The 21660-nt window shown below is 48.4% G+C and overlaps 1 protein-coding gene across 2 annotated transcripts in view; it reads left to right on the forward strand.

The window, feature by feature from the left end:
* The window catches only part of VRK1 (VRK serine/threonine kinase 1), a 288098-nt gene that overhangs the window by 201121 nt on the left and 65317 nt on the right, over positions 1 to 21660 (forward strand). For both annotated transcript variants that reach the window (XM_078660130.1, XM_078660131.1), the window contains exon 12: positions 1581 to 1662. In XM_078660130.1, the coding sequence (XP_078516256.1) occupies positions 1581 to 1662 (82 nt within the window). The remainder of the gene's footprint in view (positions 1 to 1580; positions 1663 to 21660) is intronic.

Here is a 21660-nt window from a genome sequence, read left to right on the forward strand (position 1 = left end):
AAGAACAAAACAACTTTGTTTGTTTTCACCTATAAGACCGAGCAAGATGTCTGGTTGCCAAAGACTTTGTCAGCTCACCAAGGTGTTACAGTGGGCTTAACACCTGCCCATTGCTTACCATTAGTTCGCTTTATTATCATTGCATGATTCTTTTTCGATGGACTGCCTTGTCAAGCTTGTGTTTGGCCCTCCCCTGGATCATATTATCTTTACTTGATTCCTACTCCTGACTTTGAGGGAACTCCATTTTCCCTTTTATACTTAAGCACTCCACCAGATTGCACATGTTTCCCAGCTGCCTTCCTCGTGTGCTTCTCTCCTACCCTATCAGTCTGCTTTTCATCACCTCCCTGTGCTGCTCTTTCATTTCATTTTGCTTAAGCACTACACACGTGCATGTGTTTTCCAACTCTCTCCCCTGTACGATTCTCCCCCCTCCCACTCTGTGTTGATCTGATTCATATTGTCTTCCCCGCTCTGCTCTCTCATCCATGTGCTTTCCTCCCATCCTGCCCACTGTGTTGCTTCGTCTTGCCCTTGTTCTTCTCTTCTGTCCCTCCTGTGCTTCTCCCTTCATTCTTCATGTGCTGCTTTCCCCTTCCTCTCCTCCCTTTCTACCCCAAAACCTCAACAAGTACTGTCTTTGTGTTTTGTAAATTGGTGCTTTAGCTCAATTTTGTTTTTTGGGGAGAAGTCATGAAACTCTTCAGTTTTAAATTTGAAATTCTTTTTCAGTATCTGTAGCCTATAATTATTATTCTCTCTGATAACCCTAACACAGTCCACACATACGGTTCACGTATTTCTCACATTCTAATCTTTTGCACTGTAACATAAAAGTAGCAATCACACGGCATCTTGCACATAGGCATCCAGTATGGTGCTTTACACTTACTATGCACATTACTGTAATATAAGAAAAACAACATATCAGTTCAGTCAAAAAAACACTCTGCCTCATGACCTAATGCTAACCAATTTAAACTACAGTTTATTAACCTGATCACATAACAATCTAACCTACTTTAAAAAGATCTAAATATAATAAAGTGGCTACAATAATTCTACTAATAACACTTTTCCACTGCTTTCTACTTTACTGATGTTATGCTACAGTACAATTATATGATTTGGAACATTAAACTAAGCAAATGCTTAACTAAGAAACAATTATTTGAAAAGCACAACTAAGTTTGCATTCATTTTAACTCTCTAAATGTAATAGTATTTCTATTCTGAATTTGTAAGAACTTGTACGTATTGTTACAGTTCAAATATATTGTACAGCTAATTAATAGCTACTTGTTTTCAAAAAAACTTTCAAATACCATACATAAGTAACAAGTCAGCCCCATTTATACTACCGCAGCATGTTGTTAAACTTTATGAATTTTGTAACATTTGATTTGGGTAGTAGACTACTAATTTGGCTTCACTTTTCCTTACTGTCAACTACAATTTCATTTTGTTCCCCATGTCAAGGATGCTGTTTAATTTGTTGTGAAATTGTTATTGCCAAAAGCGTACTCCGTGGCTGCTTCTGTTCTTAATATATATATTTGTACTTTTTCAAATTGTAGAGAAAGGCAAAGAAAAGTGAGGTAAATGGTGAAGCAGAACCTGTGGATTCAGAGAGCCCAGCAAAGAAAAAAACAACTGCACGTAAGTTAATATTAACTACCCTGCAAACCAAACCAGAGTTATTTAAGTACACTTTGTTTCAGCTGCAGTAGCTGCATAGGACACTGATGTGTACTCGCATGTTGACTCCTCCCATGCTCCAGACTTGGTACATGAACACAGGTGGTGATCTCCATTTCTACCTCTTCTCTATCCTGCACCGGATATGATGATAAACAGCCACACTTAGGCTCCACCCTTGGGTGATGACATACATTCCTTTTTAAGGCCTGTTGAAACAGATCCAGACCTCCACTCCTACTGATATAGTTAGTTTTTAAAGTATTGTTCCTACAAATTGAGCATTTTGGTGGCAGTCTAGTGCAGGTTTTGCCTTCACTGGCTACTGTTTTTAAACCATGTTGCAAGCAGTTATTGGCCATGGACCCACATGATACCAGTCTGTGGTGTTTGGGGGCCAAACATTACTCCAGGTTTTGTGAAAAATGCTCCTTGATGCACCTGAAGGCGCTAGAATTCAAACTTATTTTATACAAAAAGCTAAGTTGGCCCAACTCCATGTCGCACTCCTAGTGTACGCTGAAGAATAAGGCTTCAGAGAAGAAGCACAAATGAGATTTCTCAATTTGCACATAGTTCTTTTTACAGGCGTGGTCTCCCAGTCAGTGTCCAGGAGATCCCACCTCAAGTTCATCATAATACTTGAAGCCACTTTTGACTTTAGAACCAATGCCCCCAGAGTACCATGGGCCAGCATCAAATTTTCAGCAGGCAGCGGCCTTCAAAGAGGCCATCAAGCAAATATGAAGTACGACACATGCTCCCTTTGGTGTGTCGTCATGCACCACAGAGCCTCTGAGGACTGCTGTCGTCCTTAAGCCGGTGGGCCCTCCCTCAGTGTTTTCTGAATCAGCTCAGATGCCTGATCATCTCTTGATGTGGGGCTGTGCCTCTACTCCACTCCCAAAAGTGTTGCTGGCTGTATCTCTGCTAGCACTGCCACTGGTTTCAGCACCATTGATGCAGAAGCATCCAAAATGAACCCTGAATTTGAATCATGTGACAGTCTACCCCATTTCTCGCATTACCATTGTGCAGCCCCATTTAAAGATGAATCCTCTGCAGTTCAGCTCTCGATGTCAACATTTTACCAGAATAAGGGTAATTTTAGCAACCAATTCTGATGCATTTATGATGATGAAGAGGAAGCAGACAATTTTTACCTCTTTACACTGGTGCTAGCATTCGGATCTACAGAATGGCAGTCGTCTTGACTCATCAGTCAGCCCTTGATCCTCATTTAGTGTACATCAGTTACAGTTGTAGCTCTGGGTAAGAACACCTTCATCCTACAGTGTAGACAAAAGACAGCATGCTTATGGAAATCCTCCAGCCGGGGCAGTCTACTTTAAAGTGTTATGTTCGAGGCATGTGGGCTGCTGAATTCATATCTTGTGCATAGATCGCCGCCTAGTGTTGGGTCCAGATGATTGCACATTGTTGTCCTGGAAGAGTCTTTGAAGTATCACGAGATAGGTGGCTCCTCCCCCGGACTACAGTGCGCATGGGCATCCTATCCATCCTCAGATTGTTTTTTTCCGCCATTGGGTTCGGATGTACTTTTCTTTACTCCAGTTCGGAAACTTTCTAAAGGCCAAAAGGCCTTCGGGGTCGTCGGTATTGGTATTTCGATCGGTGCCGAGTGACTGTTCAAGTTCTTTTTCACCAGGACGTCAAAGAGAACCGCGTGGCCTTTTCGACACCAAAGGCCTGATCGTCGATGGAATGGAGCCCGTTCAAACGATGCCCCCTTTGTAACTCTAAGTACCCGCACATCGATGTGCACCCAGTGTGCAACAAGTGCTTGTCCCCAGACCACAATGAAGACAACTGTCTAGCTTGTGCTCGATTCAGGTCGAAGAAGACGCTTAGGCTCCGACGTGCAGCGAGGCAAACTATTTCGAAGTCAGCGCCCGACCCAGTGAATATATTCGATGAAGACGACGATGAGGTCGTCGAGACTGAGGATCCGGAACAGCCGTCGGATCCAGGTTCGGAGCACGACTCCAACTATTTTGAAAACGACGATGAAAACGTCGATGATGAAAACGTCGACGAGGTAAGGGACGACGCATCCCCCATCGGAGCCGTCGATGACGACTCGAGCGATGAACCAGACCCAGCAGTGGGTACTGGGCCCAAAAAAGACACTGCAAGACTCGCAAAGGCTCAGGTCGAGGCATCGCCAAAAGGCCTTAGGCAAGATCATGTCGAACATTCTATAGCCCCGCATCTCGGCCCGGCTAAGAATATATCACGCGAGCGGTCGAAATACTGAAAGCGAAACCGAAGGCCATCGAGTCAAAAACTAAACCGAAACTGCTGAAGACAGTCTTCGGATCGAAGAGTTCGTCCCTGTCGGATTCAACAAATAAAAGTGTTGACGACCCTGCAAGGTCGAACATAAAGGGCGTCGAGCCAAAGATTGGTGCGCTGAAGTCAATCACTAAAGCCAAGCACGTCGAACCGACGAGGTCGACGTCGACGGACAGCGACACAAACAAGGGACTCGAGTCTCGGAAGGTTCTCGATCCGAAACAACCAGTCAACAGACCACAGCTCGTCAAAGCCCTCGAGCCTAAACCCAAAGGTGCCTCGAAGGATCAACTCGAATCGAGGCAAAAGAGCGCGCCTTCAACGCAACAGGCACCGAAGTCGACGCAAGGCCGAAAGCATATCGAAGAAAGGGCGAAATCGGTCGGACCTATATCAACTCCGGCCTCGAAGAAGGTCAGTCTGTCTAAAGACGCTATGCCACCGATAAAATTCGGGCTGCCACCAACTGCACGCCCTAAGGCGCTCGATCCGAAATCCGGAGTCGAAGCACCCTAGAAGGTGTCGATTGGAAAAAGGAGTCATCCTCTAGAAGAAGACGTTATGTACCAGGAGCCCTCCTATGATGATCAGTCGAAGCTCCATATCGACTCCGAATCGGGCAGGCTTACTATCTATCAAAGAAAAATCAGGTCGGAAAACCCTCTGGAATCATATAAAATTCCACTCAAGAAGAAAAGGGATTCTTCTACATCACCTGTCCTTTTTGAGACTGTAAGGTACCATGCCCAGGACACTTCTGCATACTCACCCACGCGCTCTAATGAGGATATGGGGTATGACTATGATGAACAATATAATTACCCTGCGGACACTGATCAGGATGACCAGACTCGAGCCTGGACAGACCCTATTGACACGGGGGAGTCACAAACTATTCCTGATGCTCCTTCCTACCCTGTCAAAACTTCGCCAACAGAGGATACTGCTGTGTTTAACGCATTAATAGAAAGGGCAGCACAAAATCATGATGTAGAAATGCATGCTGACCCAATTGAAGAGGACTTCTTGTTTGACACTTTCTCCACCTCAGAGAAATCAGTTAAAACATTGCCAATGTTGAACGGTGTCCTTAAACACGCAAAAGACATTTTCAAGGAAACAACAAGAGCAAGGGTGGTTAACCCCAGAATTGAAAGGAAATACAGACCGGCGCCTGTGGACCCTACATACATTAAGGGACAGCTGCCGTTGGACTCTTTGGTGGTGTCAAATGCCGGTAAACGTGCCAACTCGCAAACTACTGGTGATGCTCCTCCTCCAGACAAAGAGTCTAAAGTGTTGGAAGTTTCTGGGAAAAGGGTAGCTGCTCAAGCAGCTAATATCTGGAGAATTTCCAACACACAGGCCCTATTAGCCAGATACGATAGGGCGCATTATGACACATTCGAGCAACTGCTACAACATTTGCCTGATGCCTACAAAGAGGGAGCTGAAACACTCATACAGGAAGGGAAACTGATATCCAACGCATCCATTAAATGTGCGCTAGATGCAGCAGACACCGCAGCCAGGGCCATCAACACAAGTGTCATGCTCAGAAGGCATGCTTGGTTGCGCATCTCTGGGTTCAAACCTGAGATTCAAACCACTTTACTAAATCAGCCTGTGAACCCTGATTTTTTATTTGGTCCTGATGTGGACACAATCTTGGAGAAGATTAAAAAAGATACTGAAACAGCCAAATCCATGGGTGCCCTGCAGTCACAACAATTCAGGGGAGGCTCCTTTCATCGCTCCGGTAACAGAGGAGCTACAAGAGGCCAGGCATCCCAGCAGACTCAATACAATAAAGGGAGCACGCAAACCACCTATAATAAAACAGAGGTGGATACCGTGGTAACAGCAGTAAAGGCAGAGGACGGGGGAATAACAACACCAGATCCTCCGCCAATACTAAACCGTGACGCCTGGTCACTGCCCCCGGACCATGTAACACCGGTCGGGGGCAGATTACAACAGTTCCTGCCAGTCTGGGAAGGCATTACCACAGACGGGTGGGTGAGACAACTTATTCAGTACGGCTATTGTCTAGAGCTAACATCCACTCCACCCAACATACCCCCAAGACACCGTCTTATGTCCGCAGAGCACATACACTTATTGCAGCAAGAAGTCGTCCGCATGCTGCAAAAAGGGGCCATAGAACTCGTTCCTATACAGCAACAGGGTACAGGGGTGTACTCGCTGTACTTCTTAATCCCCAAAAAGGACGAGTCTCTCAGGCCAATACTAGACCTCAGGCCCCTAAACCAATACATCTTGTCAGAACACGTTCACATGCTCACTTTACAGCAAGTTCTACCATTACTCAGTCAGGGAGACTTCCTCGCAACACTAGACCTAAAGGATGCGTATTTCCACATACCAGTACATCCAGCACACAGGAAGTATCTCAGGTTTACCATCCAAGATCAGCACTACCAGTTCAAGGTACTGCCTTTCGGGGTGACCACAGCCCCCAGGGTGTTTACCAAGTGCCTAGCAACAGTGGCGGCACACTTACGGAGAAACCATATTCACGTCTACCCATATCTGGACGACTGGCTCATCCAAGCAAAGTCAGCCCAGCAATGTGCCAGCCACATGTCCCGCACTATTCACCTCCTACACAGCCTAGGATTCTCATTGAACTATCCAAAGTCTCATCTTCAACCCGCCCACGTACAACAATACCTGAGAGCAACAATAGACACTCTGGCAGCAAAGGCGCAGCCAAACTCAGCAAGAATCAACAGCATTCTATTCCGATCCCAACACTCGTTCCCAGCAAGGGTGTTCCTTCAGTTGATAGGCATGATGGCCTCCTGCATTTTCATAGTCTCTCACGCAAGACTACACATGCGTCCGCTTCGGGAGTGATTAGCACGGCAGTGGAACCAGGCTCGGGGACAATTGAAGGACCTAGTGTTGGTGACCGGTCGCGCATACAGCTCTCTGCATTGGTGGAACCCACAAAACCTTTGCAGGGGACGACCGTTCCAAGAGCCTGTACCACAAATAGTGCTGACGACGGACGCATCTCTCCTGGGATGGAGAGCGCATGTCCTCCATTACACGGTGCAGGGACTATGGACGACACAGCAAACAAGCATTTGCAATGCAATAGGTCTCGCATTAGGAAAGTTTGAGCTATTGGTCTTGTAAATGACAATTTTTTTATTTTTGTTTTGGTTTTGAAAATAGCTAAATTAATATCTTTGTCATTTACAATGCCAATAGTTATAACTTTCGCAAATGTGACACCTATAGCATTTGTAATGCAACATGATTTGTATTTACGTGACTTAGATGTATTGATATTACAAATAACAATGGCTTTTAATTTTTTTAAGTAATTAATACTTAAATAAAAGTGATTGTAATTTATAATGGCAATAGCTTAAACTTTTGTAAAAAAACTTTTTTGAAGATTATGTTCAGTGTCTTTTATTGTGACGAAAATCCAAGAACAGAAGTGAAATATTAACATCTTTTTGTGACATTTGTAATAAAGCTTGAAACATTGAGAGAACATAATTGAACCAGTTGTTGTTGAATGGTTGCACAGATTGATGCTGTGATGGCGCAGTGGTGCTTGGTGAACCTGTGGTGGTGCTGAGTGATGCTGTGGTGGTGCTGAGTGATGCTGTGGTGGTGCTGAGTGATGCTGTGGTGGTGCTGAGTGATGCTGTGGTGGTGCTGAGTGATGCTGTGGTGGTGGTGGTGCTGATGATGCTGTGGTGGTGGTGGTGCTGATGATGCTGTGGTGGTGCTGAGTGATGCTGTGGTGGTGCAGACTGGTGCTGTGGTGGTGCAGACTGGTGCTGTTGTGGTGCTGAGTGGTGCTGTGGTGGTGCTGTGGTGGTGCTGTGGTGGTGCTGTGGTGGTGCTGAGTGGTGCTGAGTGATGCTGTGGTGGTGCTGAGTGGTGCTGTGGTGGTGCTGAGTGGTGCTGTGGTGGTGCTGAGTGGTGCTGAGTGATGCTGTGGTGGTGAGTGATGCTGTGGTGGTGCTGGGTGGTGCTGTGGTGGTGCTGAGTGATGCTGTGGTGGTGCTAAGAGATGCTGTGGTGGTGGTGAGTGATGCTGTGGTGGTGCTGTGGTGGTGCTGTGGTGGTGCTGAGTGATGCTGTGGTGGTGCTGAGTGATGCTGTGGTGGTGCTGAGTGGGAGATGGGGAGAGGGAGAAAAAGGAGAGCAGGGAGAGGGAGAGGGTAAAGAGAGAAGAGAGAGAAGAGAGAGAGGAGAGGGAAAGGGAGAGAGGGAGAGGGAAGTGAGGGAAAGGGAGACGGGGAGAGAGGAGAGGGAAGAGAGGGAAAGGGAGAGAGGGAGAGGGAAGTGAGGGAAAGGGGGAGGGAAGTGAGGGAAAGGGGGAGGGAAGTGAGGGAAAGGGGGAGAGGGAAGTGAGGGAAAGGGAGAGAGGGAAGTGAGGGAAAGGGAGAGAGGGAAGTGAGGGAAAGGGAGAGAGGGAAGTGAGGGAAAGGGAGAGAGAGAAAGGGAGAGAGGGTAGAAGGAGGGTAAGAAGAGAGGGGGAGGACGAGAGCGAAGGACGGAGGGGAGAGAGAGAGGAGAGCAGGCAGAGGGGGAGATGGGGAGAGGGAGAAAAAGGAGAGCAGGGTGAAGGGAGAGAGGAGGAGAGAGAGAGAGGTAGAGGGTGAGAGAGGAGAGCGGAGAGAGGGAGAGGGAAGTGAGGGAAAGGGAGAGAGGTAGACGGAGAGAGGGAGAGAGAGAGTGAGGGGAGGGAGGGAGAGGGAGGACGAGAGGGAAGGAGGGAGAGGAGGGGAGATAGAAGGCAGAAACTGCCTGAGAAACAGACACAAAGAAGGAGTAAGAGAGAAAGGATGGCAGGCTTTGAGGAAGAAGAGTGCCGCAGACAGAGATCATGCGGTGAGAAACAGGTGGGGCAAAGGCAGATATGGAAGACTACGATCCACCGAGCAGGTCAAGCCGCGGAGAGGCACAGGCATAGAGCAGGCAGAGCACGGGGAGAGGAGGGGCACAGAGAGACTGAAGGGCAGTGGCAGCTAGATTGTAGGTGCTATGAAAGAAGGAGATAGTGAGTCTGAAAAAGGTACGAGTGGGCCAGAGAGATTGCGAGAGAGAAAGACGAGAGCAGACAATATGAATGAAAGGGATAGAAAGAGTAAGACAAACTGGAGGGAGACAACGAGAAGTTGGGGAAAAATGAATGCATGGGGCTAGCAAATGAGGGACTGGGAAGTACGTGATACAGACGAGATAGTGGTAGTAGATGGACGAGTTAAAAAAAGAGATGGGCAAAAGGCATTACAGTGAGACACAGGGAGAACGAAAGAGAAAGAAGAGGGCATCATTGGGTAAAAGTGACAGAGAGAGAGAGGCAAGAGGAAGTGTAAAGTTTGAGTCCAAGAGAGGAGAGCTATACAGACAATAAAAGTATGGGTGCACAAACAGACACAGGCAAGAGAGAGAATACTCTGGGAGAAATATAGCAACGAGAGATAGTGACAGCAATAAAGAGACTAGGAGAGTGAATGGGAAACTCGGAATTCCAATATTTTAAGGGCAGAGCAGGAAAGAGACATGCATTAGACAGGCAATGTGGATGAGAAAAACGAAGATCAACACACGAGAGGAAGAGAGCAATAAAGACACTAAGTGGAGACAATGAGAAATGATAGAGCAATGTAAGTGCACCCAAGGAGAGACTGGGTGGGGCAGGACAGACAAAGTGCGATACAGAAAAGAGACATGCATCATACAGAAGGGAAGGGGCAAAAAAAGATATAGAGACAGTAGAAAGAGATGGGCAAAAGGCAGTACAGTGAGAAAACAAAGATGAAAAAACATACAAAAGGGTAGCGAAGAGAAAAGGAGGCTGGCAGAAGACAAACAACGGGTAAAATAAAAAAAATAAAAAGTTAAAATAAAGGGAGACACGGCCGGGAGGCCGTGAAACTGAAAGTACGGCCGGCCGTGAATAATTAGGGGAGCCTTTGATGCAGCAGGGGGCGGAGCGGGAAGAGCTGCTGGTGGCACCAAGCTGTGAGTGAGATGCAGAGCGTGAAGGGGTAAAACAGACAGAAGAGGGCCTGTGAGTCCAAGAGAGGAGAGCTATACAGACAATAAAAGCATGGGTGCACAAACAGACACAGGCAAGAGATAGAATACTCTGGGAGAAATATAGCAACGAGAGATAGTGACAGCAATAAAGAGACTAGGAGAGTGAATGGGAACCTCGGAATTCAAATATTTTAAGGGCAGAGTAGGAAAGAGACATGCATTAGACGGGCAATGTGGATGAGAAAAACGAAGATCAACGCACGAGAGGAAGAGCGCAATAAAGACACTAAGTGGAGACAATGAGAAATGATAGAGAAATGTAAGTGCACCCACGGGAGAGACTGGGTGGGGCAGGACAGACAAAGTGCGATACAGAAAAGAGACATGCATCATACAGAAGGGAAGGGGCAAAAAAGAGAGACAGTAGAAAGAGATGGGCAAAAGGCAGTACAGTGAAAAAACAAAGATGAAAAAACATAGAAAAGGGTAGCGAAGAGAAAAGGAGGCTGGCAGAAGACAAACAACGGGTAAAATAAAAAATAAAAAGTTAAAATAAAAGGAGACACGGCCTGGAGGCCGTGAAACTGAAAGTACGGCCAACAAGCAATGTCCTGAGCAAATGGTGGGGGCCTGAAGCAGTGGAGTGGGAGAGGTGAGGGGGGAGTCACGGGGAGATTAAGGGACAGAAGGCAAGCAGATGAAGCGACAGGGGCACTGCCTGGCGGCCATGAAGTGGGGGACGGGGAGCAGAGCCTTTGAAGAGCCAGAGTCACGGCCTGCGGCCGTGAATAAGTGAAGTGAATAATTAGGGGAGGAGAACTGGCAGGCTGATAGGCAGAAGGCTCAGGCAAGCTCGTGCACGAGGCGTGCACTTCCCAAAATCCGCTTTTGGGGAGAGCCCTTGGCCTTGAGTAGTGGTTTAGCTGCATTAGGGCTCTTTTTCCTATTCCTGCAGAATAGGAAAGGGGCGATCCCTAAAAAGGATGCACATCAACCTGTTGGAACTGATGGCAATCTTTATGGCAATGAAGGCGTTCAAGGTACATTTGTGCAACAAAGTCGTGTTGATCTGGACGGACAACATGACAGCCATGTACTACATTCAGAAGCAGTGAGGGACACACTCTCCACAGTTGTCCCATCTAGCGCAAAGCATGTGGAAGTGGGCCATTCAGAGAAACATCTTCCTCATGGCGGAACACCTCCCAGGCAGGGACAACCAGATGGCGGATCTGCTCAGCAGACACAGCCAACAGATGCACGAGTGGGAGATACATCCCTCTGTGCTGCACCCGTACTTCCAGCAGTGGGGTCACCCAGAAATAGACCTCTTCGCCACAAGGGAAAACGCCAAAGCTTCGCCGCCAGGTTTCCACATCTGCAATCTCAGGGCAATGCGATATAGATGAACTGGTCAGGCAAGTTTGCGTACGCTTTTCCCCCAGCCCCGCTCATATCACTAGTGGCACGCAAACTGCGTCAACACTCAGTGACACTCATCCTAGTTGCTCCAACGTGGGCGCGGCAACCATGGTACACGACGTTCCTAGAACTTTCCGTGGTGCCTCATCAAAGGCTGCGATTAACACCCAGTCTTTTAACGCAGAGCCATGGCGACATTCAGCACCCAGATCCGCAACAGTTGAACCTTGCGATCTGGCTCCTGAAGTCATAGTTTGGTTACCTAAACTTGCCTCCTGACTGTATGAATATTATCAAAGAGGCAAGAAGACCTACAACCAGAGCATGCTATGCGGCGAAGTGGAAACGATTTGTCATCTATTGTAAAAATAATGACATAAATCCGCTAGATGCGTCTACTCAAAACATCATATGTTACCTGTTACATTTACACAGATGCAATCTGGCTTACAGTTCCGTACGTATACATTTAGCTGCGGTGGCAGGTTATCTTCAGAACAGACAGCACCTTTCACTCTTCAGAGTACCTGCTATTAAAGCTTTCCTGGAGGAACTCAAACGAGTCATTCCTCCGAGACACCCACCTTCACCTGTCTGGAACCTAAACATGGTTCTAACCAGACTAATGGGGCCACCTTTTGAACCTTTACACTAGTGTGAGATACAATTCCTAACGTGGAAGGTGGCTTTTCTAGTGGCAATTACATCACTTAGAAGAGTTAGTGAGCTGCAAGCCCTAACTATTCAGGAACCATTCATACAAATTCACGCAAATAGGGTAGTGCTACGAACAAACCCTAAATTTATGCCGAAGGTGGTATCCCAGTTTCACATCAATCAAGCTATTGAACTGCCAGTGTTCTTCCCAAATCCAGATTCAGTGGCAGAAAGAGCTCTACATACCCTAGACGTTAAGAGAGCTCTCCTGTACTATATAGACAGAACAAAACTTTTCAGAAAAACCAAGCAACTGTTTGTTGCCTTTTCACCACAGCACAAAGGCAACCCCATTTCCAAATCCGGTATAGCCAGATGGATTGTTAAGTGCATACAAATCTGTTATCAAAAAGCTAAGCGCACATTAACAGTTCCCCCAAGAGCGCATTCTACACACAAGTATGGGGCATCCATGGCATTCCTAGGAAACATTCCTCTAGAAGACATATGTAAGTAAAAAGCAGTCAGTGGCAGTGTCTGCTAGGACCCGCTTTAGCGCTATTTAAGCTACTGGGAAGCCTGAATTTTGCCTTATGTAATTTTAGAAACGGCTTTTAATTTTTTTTAAATCGTGTTGTGCACTCTTATTTGGTTCACTCACTGCTGGTTCCTTCCGACCCGGTCCGTCATGGCTTCTTGTGCCGATTGTACGGAGGGCAGAGAAGGCAGGAGGAGTGTTTCCGGCCTCCACGCCCTGGACCTATCAGCTGGCTAGTCGGAGGTGGGAGGGGACTTTAAAAAAACTCCCCCTGCTCAGCGCGTTGCGGTAAAAAGCAGTCAGTGGCAGTGTCTGCTAGGACCCGCTTTAGCGCTATTTAAGCTACTGGGAAGCCTGAATTTTGCCTTATGTGATTTTAGAAATGGCTTTTAATTTTTTTAAATCGTGTTGTGCACTCTTATTTGGTTCACTCACTGCTGGTTCCTTCCGCCCCGGTCCGTCACGGCTTCTTGTGCCGATTGTACGGAGGGCAGAGAAGGCAGGAGGAGTGTTTCCGGCCTCCATGCCCTGGACCTATCAGCTGGCTAGTTGGAGGTGGGAGGGGACTTTAAATGTGCATGGGGGGAAGGAAGCGCAGCGGACGCGCGCAGCGGGCGTGTCGAAGGCGCGCCTAAGGCAAGAGCGTCTGCGCCCGTCCGCGCCTGGACGGTGCCAGATGCCGGATGTTCTGATGGCCCGGTAAGCAAACTGCTGACTTATTCCAGGGAGTGTCTGCTGTCTCTCTGTATTCCTTCTAATCCTTGTTGCCCCCGTTTGGGTGAATGTATGGAGGGTCCGTTTTGTTGCCGCAAATGTGGCTTTGACACTTCCCCGTCCCCGCCAGCCCTAGTAAAGCCCTCCCTTAAACTCCTCCTTCTCAATGCCCGCTCTATGGTAAAGCACTACATGGATATTTACGATCTCATTGTAGATGAGGCTCCTGACGTCCTCTTTATAATCGAGTCTTGGCTAACTGAGGACAGCGTGGTGGAGCCGGGTCTAGCCCTGCCTCCTGAGTATAGTATCTTGACAGTGAACAGGGCGACGAGGGGGGGGGGGGGGGTTAGCGGTTATTTTTTAAATCTAGGTTCCCCTGCTCTTTGGTCAGAGAGTCTATAGCGGGGTGTGAATGCGCTAGATTTGTTCTTCCTCTTACGGCACACTTCTCCCTCACGGGCCTCCTAGTATATCGCCCCCGGGCCCTGCGGCAGAATTTAGCTCGGCGATTGTCGAGGCAGCAAGTGCTTTGGCTCTGACCTCTGCTAACTTCATCCTCCTGGGAGACCTTAATCTTCATTTCGATCTCCTCGCGGATGGGGAAATTGGGAGGCTTCTTGCGGACTTTGCCGCTTGCCAGCTAAGACAATTGGTGGTGGGTGCTACTCACTCTGCCGGCCACTTGTTGGATCCGGTCTTTTCCAACCTCTTGGGGGTCACAGCTGGGGCTCCTAGATCAGTGTGTTGGTCAGACCATTGTTTAGTACCTCTTTCCCTTTTGCTTCCCACTCCGCTTTCCAGAGTTAATCTTAAATCTAAGTTTAGACGCTGTTGGCATAAACATAAGTTGGAGGAGCTTCATGCCGCCTTAAATGCTTGCCCTCCAACTTTAAGCGCGGATCCCGATCTGGCTTATAAAATATTTTGTGATTGGCTTACTGGTGCCCTGGATTCTCTCATCCCGGTGAAGCGGTCTGTTGGTCGTTGTTCTAGATCCAACCCTTGGTATAGTGACTCCTTGGCTGCCATGCGCAGTGCCTGTAAAAAGCTTGAACGGGCGTGGAGAAAGAACTACGACCCAGAGTCTAAAAGACAGTACCAGGATGGGATTAAGGCCTATCATAAAGCAATTCATTCTGCTCGGGCTGTCTATCTTACCGATGAAATCAAGGCCAGTGATAACCCTATTAAATGTGTTTTTAAAATTTTGAATGATTTTAAATGTAGGAAAAATCCCCCGCCCATGCGCTCACCTCTGGCGAGCAATGTGAAGCTCTGGCTGAATATTTTGTCCGGAAAGTGGAAAACATCTACAAAACGTTCCCTGGCCGTTCTGTTGAGCAATTTGCTATCCCCGCTCTCCGGCCTACTAACACACTTTCGGTTATTCCTACCATCACCCAGGAGGAGATGCTTTCCCTAAGTAGTAGGGTCAAGTCTGGCTCCCCTTTGGATCCAATGCGGCCGGATCTTGTCAGGGACTGCCTTCTGGTTCTTCTTACTCCCCTTTGTCAAATGATCAACTCCTCTTTTTCTTCGGCGGTTGTTCCGCTTGCTTGGAAATCAGCCAGAGTGGTCCCCCTGTTGAAAAACCTTCTCTTGACCCCACCAACCCTGCTAATTTTAGACCGATATCTCTCCTTCCTTGGGCTGCCAAAGTAGCGGAGGATCACGTTAATAACACTCTTGCGTGCCTCCTGGAAAGTAATAGCACCCTGGACCCCTCTCAGACGGGCTTTCGCCCGGGCCATAGTACTGAGACCGCGCTTTTGGCAGTTTGTGAACATCTGCGGTCGATTCTGGACAAGGGTCAAACAGCGGCGCTGATTTTGCTAGATCTCAGCGCCGCGTTTGACACTGTCTCTCATCAGATCTTACTACGCAGGCTGGAGGAGGCGGGGGTAGTGGGCCTTGCTTTGGATTGGTTTCGCTCCTTTCTTGCTGACGGGGCGTTCCAGGTTACTTCGCCCCCTTTTCTTTCGCATGTCCATTTTAGCAAGCAGGGGGTCCCTCAGGGCTCTGCCTTGAGCCCCTGCTTGTTTAACATCTATGTCCAGCCTCTGGCAAGAGTGGCGCGTGAAGCCGGCTTGACCTTAGTGTCATATGCCGACGACACGCAATTTGCCCTCTCAGATGGCGGAGTCTGTGGTCCGGTGCAGTTTCGTACTCGAGGCAATTTCGGAGTGGATGACCTCGAATTGTCTTCAATTAAATGCTAGCAAATCGGAAGTATTGCTGGTTGGCAAAAACAAGGACCTCTGGAGCTCACAGTGGTGGCCTACTTCCATGCGCAATGCGCCAACCCCCAAGCCAGTTGTAAAAAACCTGGGGATCTGGCTTGATTCTACTCTGGGGTTTCAGGATCACACTAAAAAGGTGGCTGGCATTTGTTTTGGTCTCCTACGTGGCCTTAGGCCCATTTTGGGATCCTGCCACTCGCCAACTGATAGTTCAGGCTACCATTCTCTCACACATAGATTATGCGAATTCTCTCTTGTTAGGGGCCAACAAGGCGGATGTTCTCCGCCTGCAGAGAGTCCAAAACGCAGCTGCACGGGTCCTGCTCAGGCTCCCTAGATTCTGATCTGTGTCGGGTGCCATCAGGCAACTTCATTGGTTGCCTGTTCAAAAAAGGATTGAATTTAAAGCACTCTGTCTTAATTTTAAGATTTTAAAATGTTCTTCTCCTGAGATTCTATCCAATTTAATGACTCCATATGTTCCCAACCGCCAACTTCGCTCCTCGGAGCAGTTGTTGGCTGTGGTTCCCCGTGTGAAGCTGGCCAGAGAGGGGGGGAGAGGGGGGGGGGAGTCTTTCTGCCTTCTGGCGGCTAGGCTGTGGAATTCCCTCCCTGCCCATGTCCGCCATTTGGATGGTCTGTTCCCCTTCCGTAAGGCCATCAAAACCCTCTTGTTTCCTGCCTAGACTGTGCCGCTGCCTTTGTTCTTCTTTTTTGCCTCCAGCGCCGGGACGCCCCTTTGCTGGGACAGCTGCGTGCTTTATAAAATTACATTATTATTATTATTATTATATTATTATTAAGGCAGCCACATGGACTACCATACATACATTTACCAAACACTACTGCGTAGATGTACACTCCAAATAGCAAGCAGCTGTAGGGCAGGCTGTACTCAAAACTCTTTTTCAGACTGCTGCAGCTGGCACGGGCAACCGCCGCTAGGGGGAGACTGCTATACATTCTATGCACAAGATATGAATTCAGCAGCCCACATGCCTCGAACGGAATATGCTACTTACCAGTATGCATCTGTTCTTGGCATGTAGGGCTGCTGATATTCATATCGCCCTCCCTCCTCCCCGGTGCCTGTCGCAGCTGTAGCACTCAGAATTAATCTCTAGCATGGACATCACTCGGTGCCTGTCGCAGCTGTAGCACTCAGAATTAATCTCTAGCATGGACATCACTTACTGTATCATACTCCATCCCTGCCACAATGGCAAAAAACAATCTGAGGATGGATAAGATGCCCATGCGCACTGTAGTCCGGGGGAGGAGCCACCTATCTCCTGATACTTTGAAGACTCTTCCAGGACAACAATGTGCAATCATCCGGACCCAACACTAGGCGGCGATCTATGCACAAGATATGAATATCAGCAGCCCTACATGCTAAGAACAGATGCATACTGGTAAGTAGCATATTCCTTACTTGGTCTCGAGTGGATCCCAGCATACCTGCTTAGTCTATGCCCTTTTTGGCACAGTTGTGAACCTCCCAGTAGCCAGATGCCACAGTCCAGCACCGAGGGACCCCAAGTTTTGATGCAGCATCCTACACCTGATAATCTAGTTCAAGCTTCTACTTCCAAGGTTAATCTTGACTCCTGCCCTTCTCCTCTGGAATGGGAGCCAAAGGAGATAAATGCAATAGGCAAAGTGTTTTCTTTGAGTAGTTTGGGAACTCCATTCATTGATTGCCTTTTGCTTTCTAGTCTGTTATTGCCACACTCTTGTGGAGGTGACACAGAAGGTTCTACCTGTGTAACTGGAGAATCTCAGAGGTTCCTTTGCATAGTTCACAGTTAGATACATATATAAATATTATTTTTCCAGTGATTAATTAAAATCATTAGAATACAGCTAAAAATGGTCTTTCAGGGGTCAGTACACGTCTTGCCTTTTAGTAAAACGATAAATACAATTAAGAGCTGTTCTTTAGTAAAAGGAAAAGAGGCAGAAAAAAAATCCATAGTGCTAAAAAAAAAAAGGCTTGCGCCATCATGGCAGATAGCATTAAAGAGCTATATTTCCAGGTTCTGCTGTTCGTAATGGGCAATTAGTGAAGTGCCTGAGGTGCAAGGTTGGCTTCTAGTCGGAAGTCCATCCCTAAAAGCCAAGTAAAGTGCATGGGGTTTAACAACCCGTCTACATTAACAGTCTGTGGCAGCAGTGATTTTCTGTCCTCCAACGGAGGTCAAGTGCTTTCGAGGAATTTCAGAAAACGGGTGGCTAGCAGAGTTGAATCGCCTTTCAAGCAGGTTTTTGTGGAGTCCTGGCAAGTGCTGATTTTTATTGCTCGCAATAGTGGGCGCAGCCAGAAATGTTTTAGCTGGAGCAGCTTTTCACAGATGAAGACGAGGTGGGACAAGGATTTCTCTTCCCTTGCCTCAAAATCTGCGTTGCCAGTTCTTGAATTTCCTGTGGCCATTCCAATACGTTTTTAAGGGGATTAGGCCCAATCTTAGTTTCATCAGGTGCTTTTTCACTTCCTTGCCAAGAGGTGATGCAAGATAGTTTGGGATGCCATGTACGGTTTCCTTCAGCGCTCGCACATCTAGCTCCCATGCTGTTATCTTTGCTTGTTTTGTCAACTGTTTCGATATTAGGGAGGCAGGAATGTAATGTAATGTAATGTAAAAATTACTTATAAAGCGCAGCATTCACCGGGCGGTTTCTTGGCGCTGGTCGCTTTGTTTGGTGAGAGGCAGAGGGCGGGGAAAGGAGGGCTTATGAGTAGATACTACGGAAGAGGTGAGTTTTTAAGAGAGACCTGAAGTGGAGGTAGGAGGGAGAGAGTCTCAGTTCCAGCGGGAGGGAGTTCCAGAATGAGGGTGCCAAAAAAGAGAATCTGAGGCCTCCGTGTTTTTTGCGTCTGAAACGGGGAGTCTGTAGGAGCGCAAGATGAGAAGAACGGAGGAATCTGGAGGGAACATAAGGATGCAGGAGGGAGGAGATAAAGGAGGGGCCAATACCGGCCAAAGATTTATGAGTCAGGCAGCCCAGTTTGAACTTGCAGCGCTCTGAGACTGGGAGCCAGTGGAGGGCTTTAAGGAGGGGGCGGACGTGGTGGTGTTTTGGTTGGTGATAGATCAGGCGAGCTGCCTGATTCTGTATCCGATGTAATCTATGGATTTGGTATTGTGGGATGCCAGCGTACAGAGCATTGGCATAGTCGATCCGAGAGATGACTAATGCCAGCAGTGCTAAGGTGAGGGCTTCAGTGGTCAGAAAATGAGCTATTTTCCGGATCTTCCTGAGTTGGAAAAAACAGGAAGACACAGTAGCACTGACCTGGTGCTTCATTGAGATGTCCTGGGAGATGTAAACCCCGAGGCTTTTCACTTTGTCAGCAGGGAGGGGGGGACCGAGGGAAGGGGGCCAGAAAGTGGGGTTCCAGGGGTTGGATGGGCCTCCAACAAGAACGAGCTCCGTCTTGTCGGGGTTAAGTTTGAGATGATGAACGCCCATCCAATTGCTGATATGGCAAAGGGTGGACTGGAAATCTTGGGCCGCTTCGTCCGAGGAGTCGTGATTGAAGACGAGCTGAATGTCGTCTGCATAATTAAATACAGTGACATTCCTGCCGCGGAGGGAGCGGATCAAGGGGGTGAGGTACAGGTTAAAAAGAAGGGGTGACAGTGACGAACCCTGTGGAACGCCACAGGTGACCCTCGTCCTATCTGCCGTGAACTGGGAAAGACGGACTGATTGGTGGCGGTCCGCCAGGAAGGAGCGAACCCAGTTAAGGGCCGTCCCGCTGATGCCCGCCTCTTTGACACGGTCGACCAAGATGGTGTGGTCGACCGTGTCAAAGGCCGCCGACAGATCTAAGAGCACCAGGGCTTGACTGGTGTTGGAGTCAGCGCCTCTACGAAGTTCCTCCATGACAGAAAGGATGACCGCTTCTGTCGAATGGGCGGGTCTAAACCCGGCTTGCTGGGAGTCTAGAAAATTGGAATCCTCAATGAAGGAGCTGAGGACGCTGGTCACATGAGTCTCAAGTACCTTACTAAGGTAAGGAAGAAGAGAAATGGGACGGAAGTTGCCCAATACCGAGGGGTCGGCGTTGGGTTTTTTCAGTATGGGGACCACTTCGGCATTCTTGAACTGACTGGGGACCACCCCAAGCGAGAGAGAGTTGTTCAAGAGGGCAAGTGGAGGGGCGGGACAGGCCGAAAAAGCGGCCCGGAGAATCGCCGGGGGGCAGCAGTCTGTGGGGGAACCAGATGAGATTTTGTTTAGAAGGGAGAGAAAGTCTTCTTCGGGTAAAGAAGGGAGCTGGGTCAAGGAGAGGGGGTTAATAAAAGGGGCAACCTCCGGAAGGGACAGCGCCGGGGGACCAGAGGAGATGCTGTTTTTAATTTTACTGATTTTATCAATAAAAAAGCAGTTAAGGGAGTCGCAAAGTACCTGAGATAGGAGGGGTTTGATGGTCACCCTGTCCGGGTGTGAGAGCTCCTCCACAATAGCAAAAATGTCCTTGGATTTTTGCGCGGAGTTGAGGATTTTTGTGGAGAAGTAGGCAGTTTTGGCAGCTGAGATTGCCTGTTTATATTCTCCGGATAATTTTAGGAAGTTAGATTTATCTGAAGGGTCGTAGTTTCGGCGCCAGCGACGCTCGGCTTGGCGAAGTCCCAACTTTAAGGTTTTAAGACTGTCTGAAAACCAGCGATGTGCGTCATGAGGGCGCTTGGTTCTAATTATCTTAAGAGGGGCAATCTTGTCGCTGGCGGACTCCAGCCATTTGGTAAGTGCGGCTTCCTGGGAATCTAGAGAACCTGGGCCGGACGGGACCGAAGATGTTAGGGAGGAAAGAAAGAGGTCGAGGTCTACTTTATTCCAATTGCGGGCCAGGAGACTGGGGCCTGGGCTGCGTAGGGGCGGCGGGGCGACCAGGAGAAGAAAAGAGATTAAGAAATGGTCCGACCAGTGGCAGGGAAGGATCGTGAGTGATTTAATTTCGAGGTTGTAGGTCCACACCTGATCTAAGGTGTGGCCTTTGGAATGAGTGGCTATGTGGACATGTTGAAGGCCATTGAGCCCACTTAATAGATCAGTGAAAGCCAAGGAGTGGGAGCTTTCATGTGGGTCCGACGGCCAATAATTAAAGTCTCCTAAAACCAGGAGTTTAGAGTTGTTAATTATAAGCTGGGATAATAGATCGCAGAAAAGGGAAGGGAAGTTAGGCATGGGTTGAGGGGGGCGGTATACCAGAACGCAAATGAGGGGGGACACCGAGGATTCAAGTCTAATAGCCAGGCAATCAACCTGAGGAATAGTAAGTAGAGAGAGGGAAGTGAATCTGATGGAGAGTTTGATAATAGTGGCTACGCCCCCGCCGGATTTACCAGCTGGACGGTTGGCTTGGAGGATATAATACCCCGGAGGAATGGCTGCCAAGATGTCAGGGGAGGAGTCCTCGTTTAGCCAGGTCTCAGTAAGGAGTAGGATGTCAGGTCGGTCTGAGTCCAGGAGGTGGCAAATGTCAAGTTGGTGACTGACAAGCGACCGGGTGTTAAGGTATATGATAGATAATTCCATGTTGGACGGTAGCTGAGAAGGCTGGATTGTAGGAGGAAGGGAGGAAGCAGTGTGCTCGGAGGTGGAGGAGGATGGGAGGGCGGTGAGCTCGGGCGTTGAAGACGCCAAGTTGGCGTAATTTTGAAGAGCTGGTGGGTTCCAACGGCCAGAGGGAGTGTAGTGCGATCAGGTCCCTGGGGGCATAAGATGTGATTTGGGCAGAGTAATGGGCCCCGGGCCCCTGCCGGCCGCGGACGGGCGCAGACGGGCTTGCCTTAGGCGCGCCTTCGGCGCGCATTCGTCGCGCCCGCTGCGCTCGTCCGCTGCGCTTCCGGTGGGGGCACATGTTTTGTAGCAGAAAAGAGAGGGGTCCAAAGGGGGCGTGGCTACGGTGGTGGGTGTGTCCTAACGACCGGCCAATCCCGTCATTTCAGCTAGGAATTGTAGCCTACGTCAGCAAGCAATCTGCTGAGTAGGGAGGGTGGTACAGATACGGCGAAAAGT

This window comes from Lissotriton helveticus, chromosome 9 (assembly GCF_964261635.1).
Source record: "Lissotriton helveticus chromosome 9, aLisHel1.1, whole genome shotgun sequence".
Classification (NCBI taxonomy): Eukaryota; Metazoa; Chordata; class Amphibia; order Caudata; family Salamandridae; genus Lissotriton; species Lissotriton helveticus.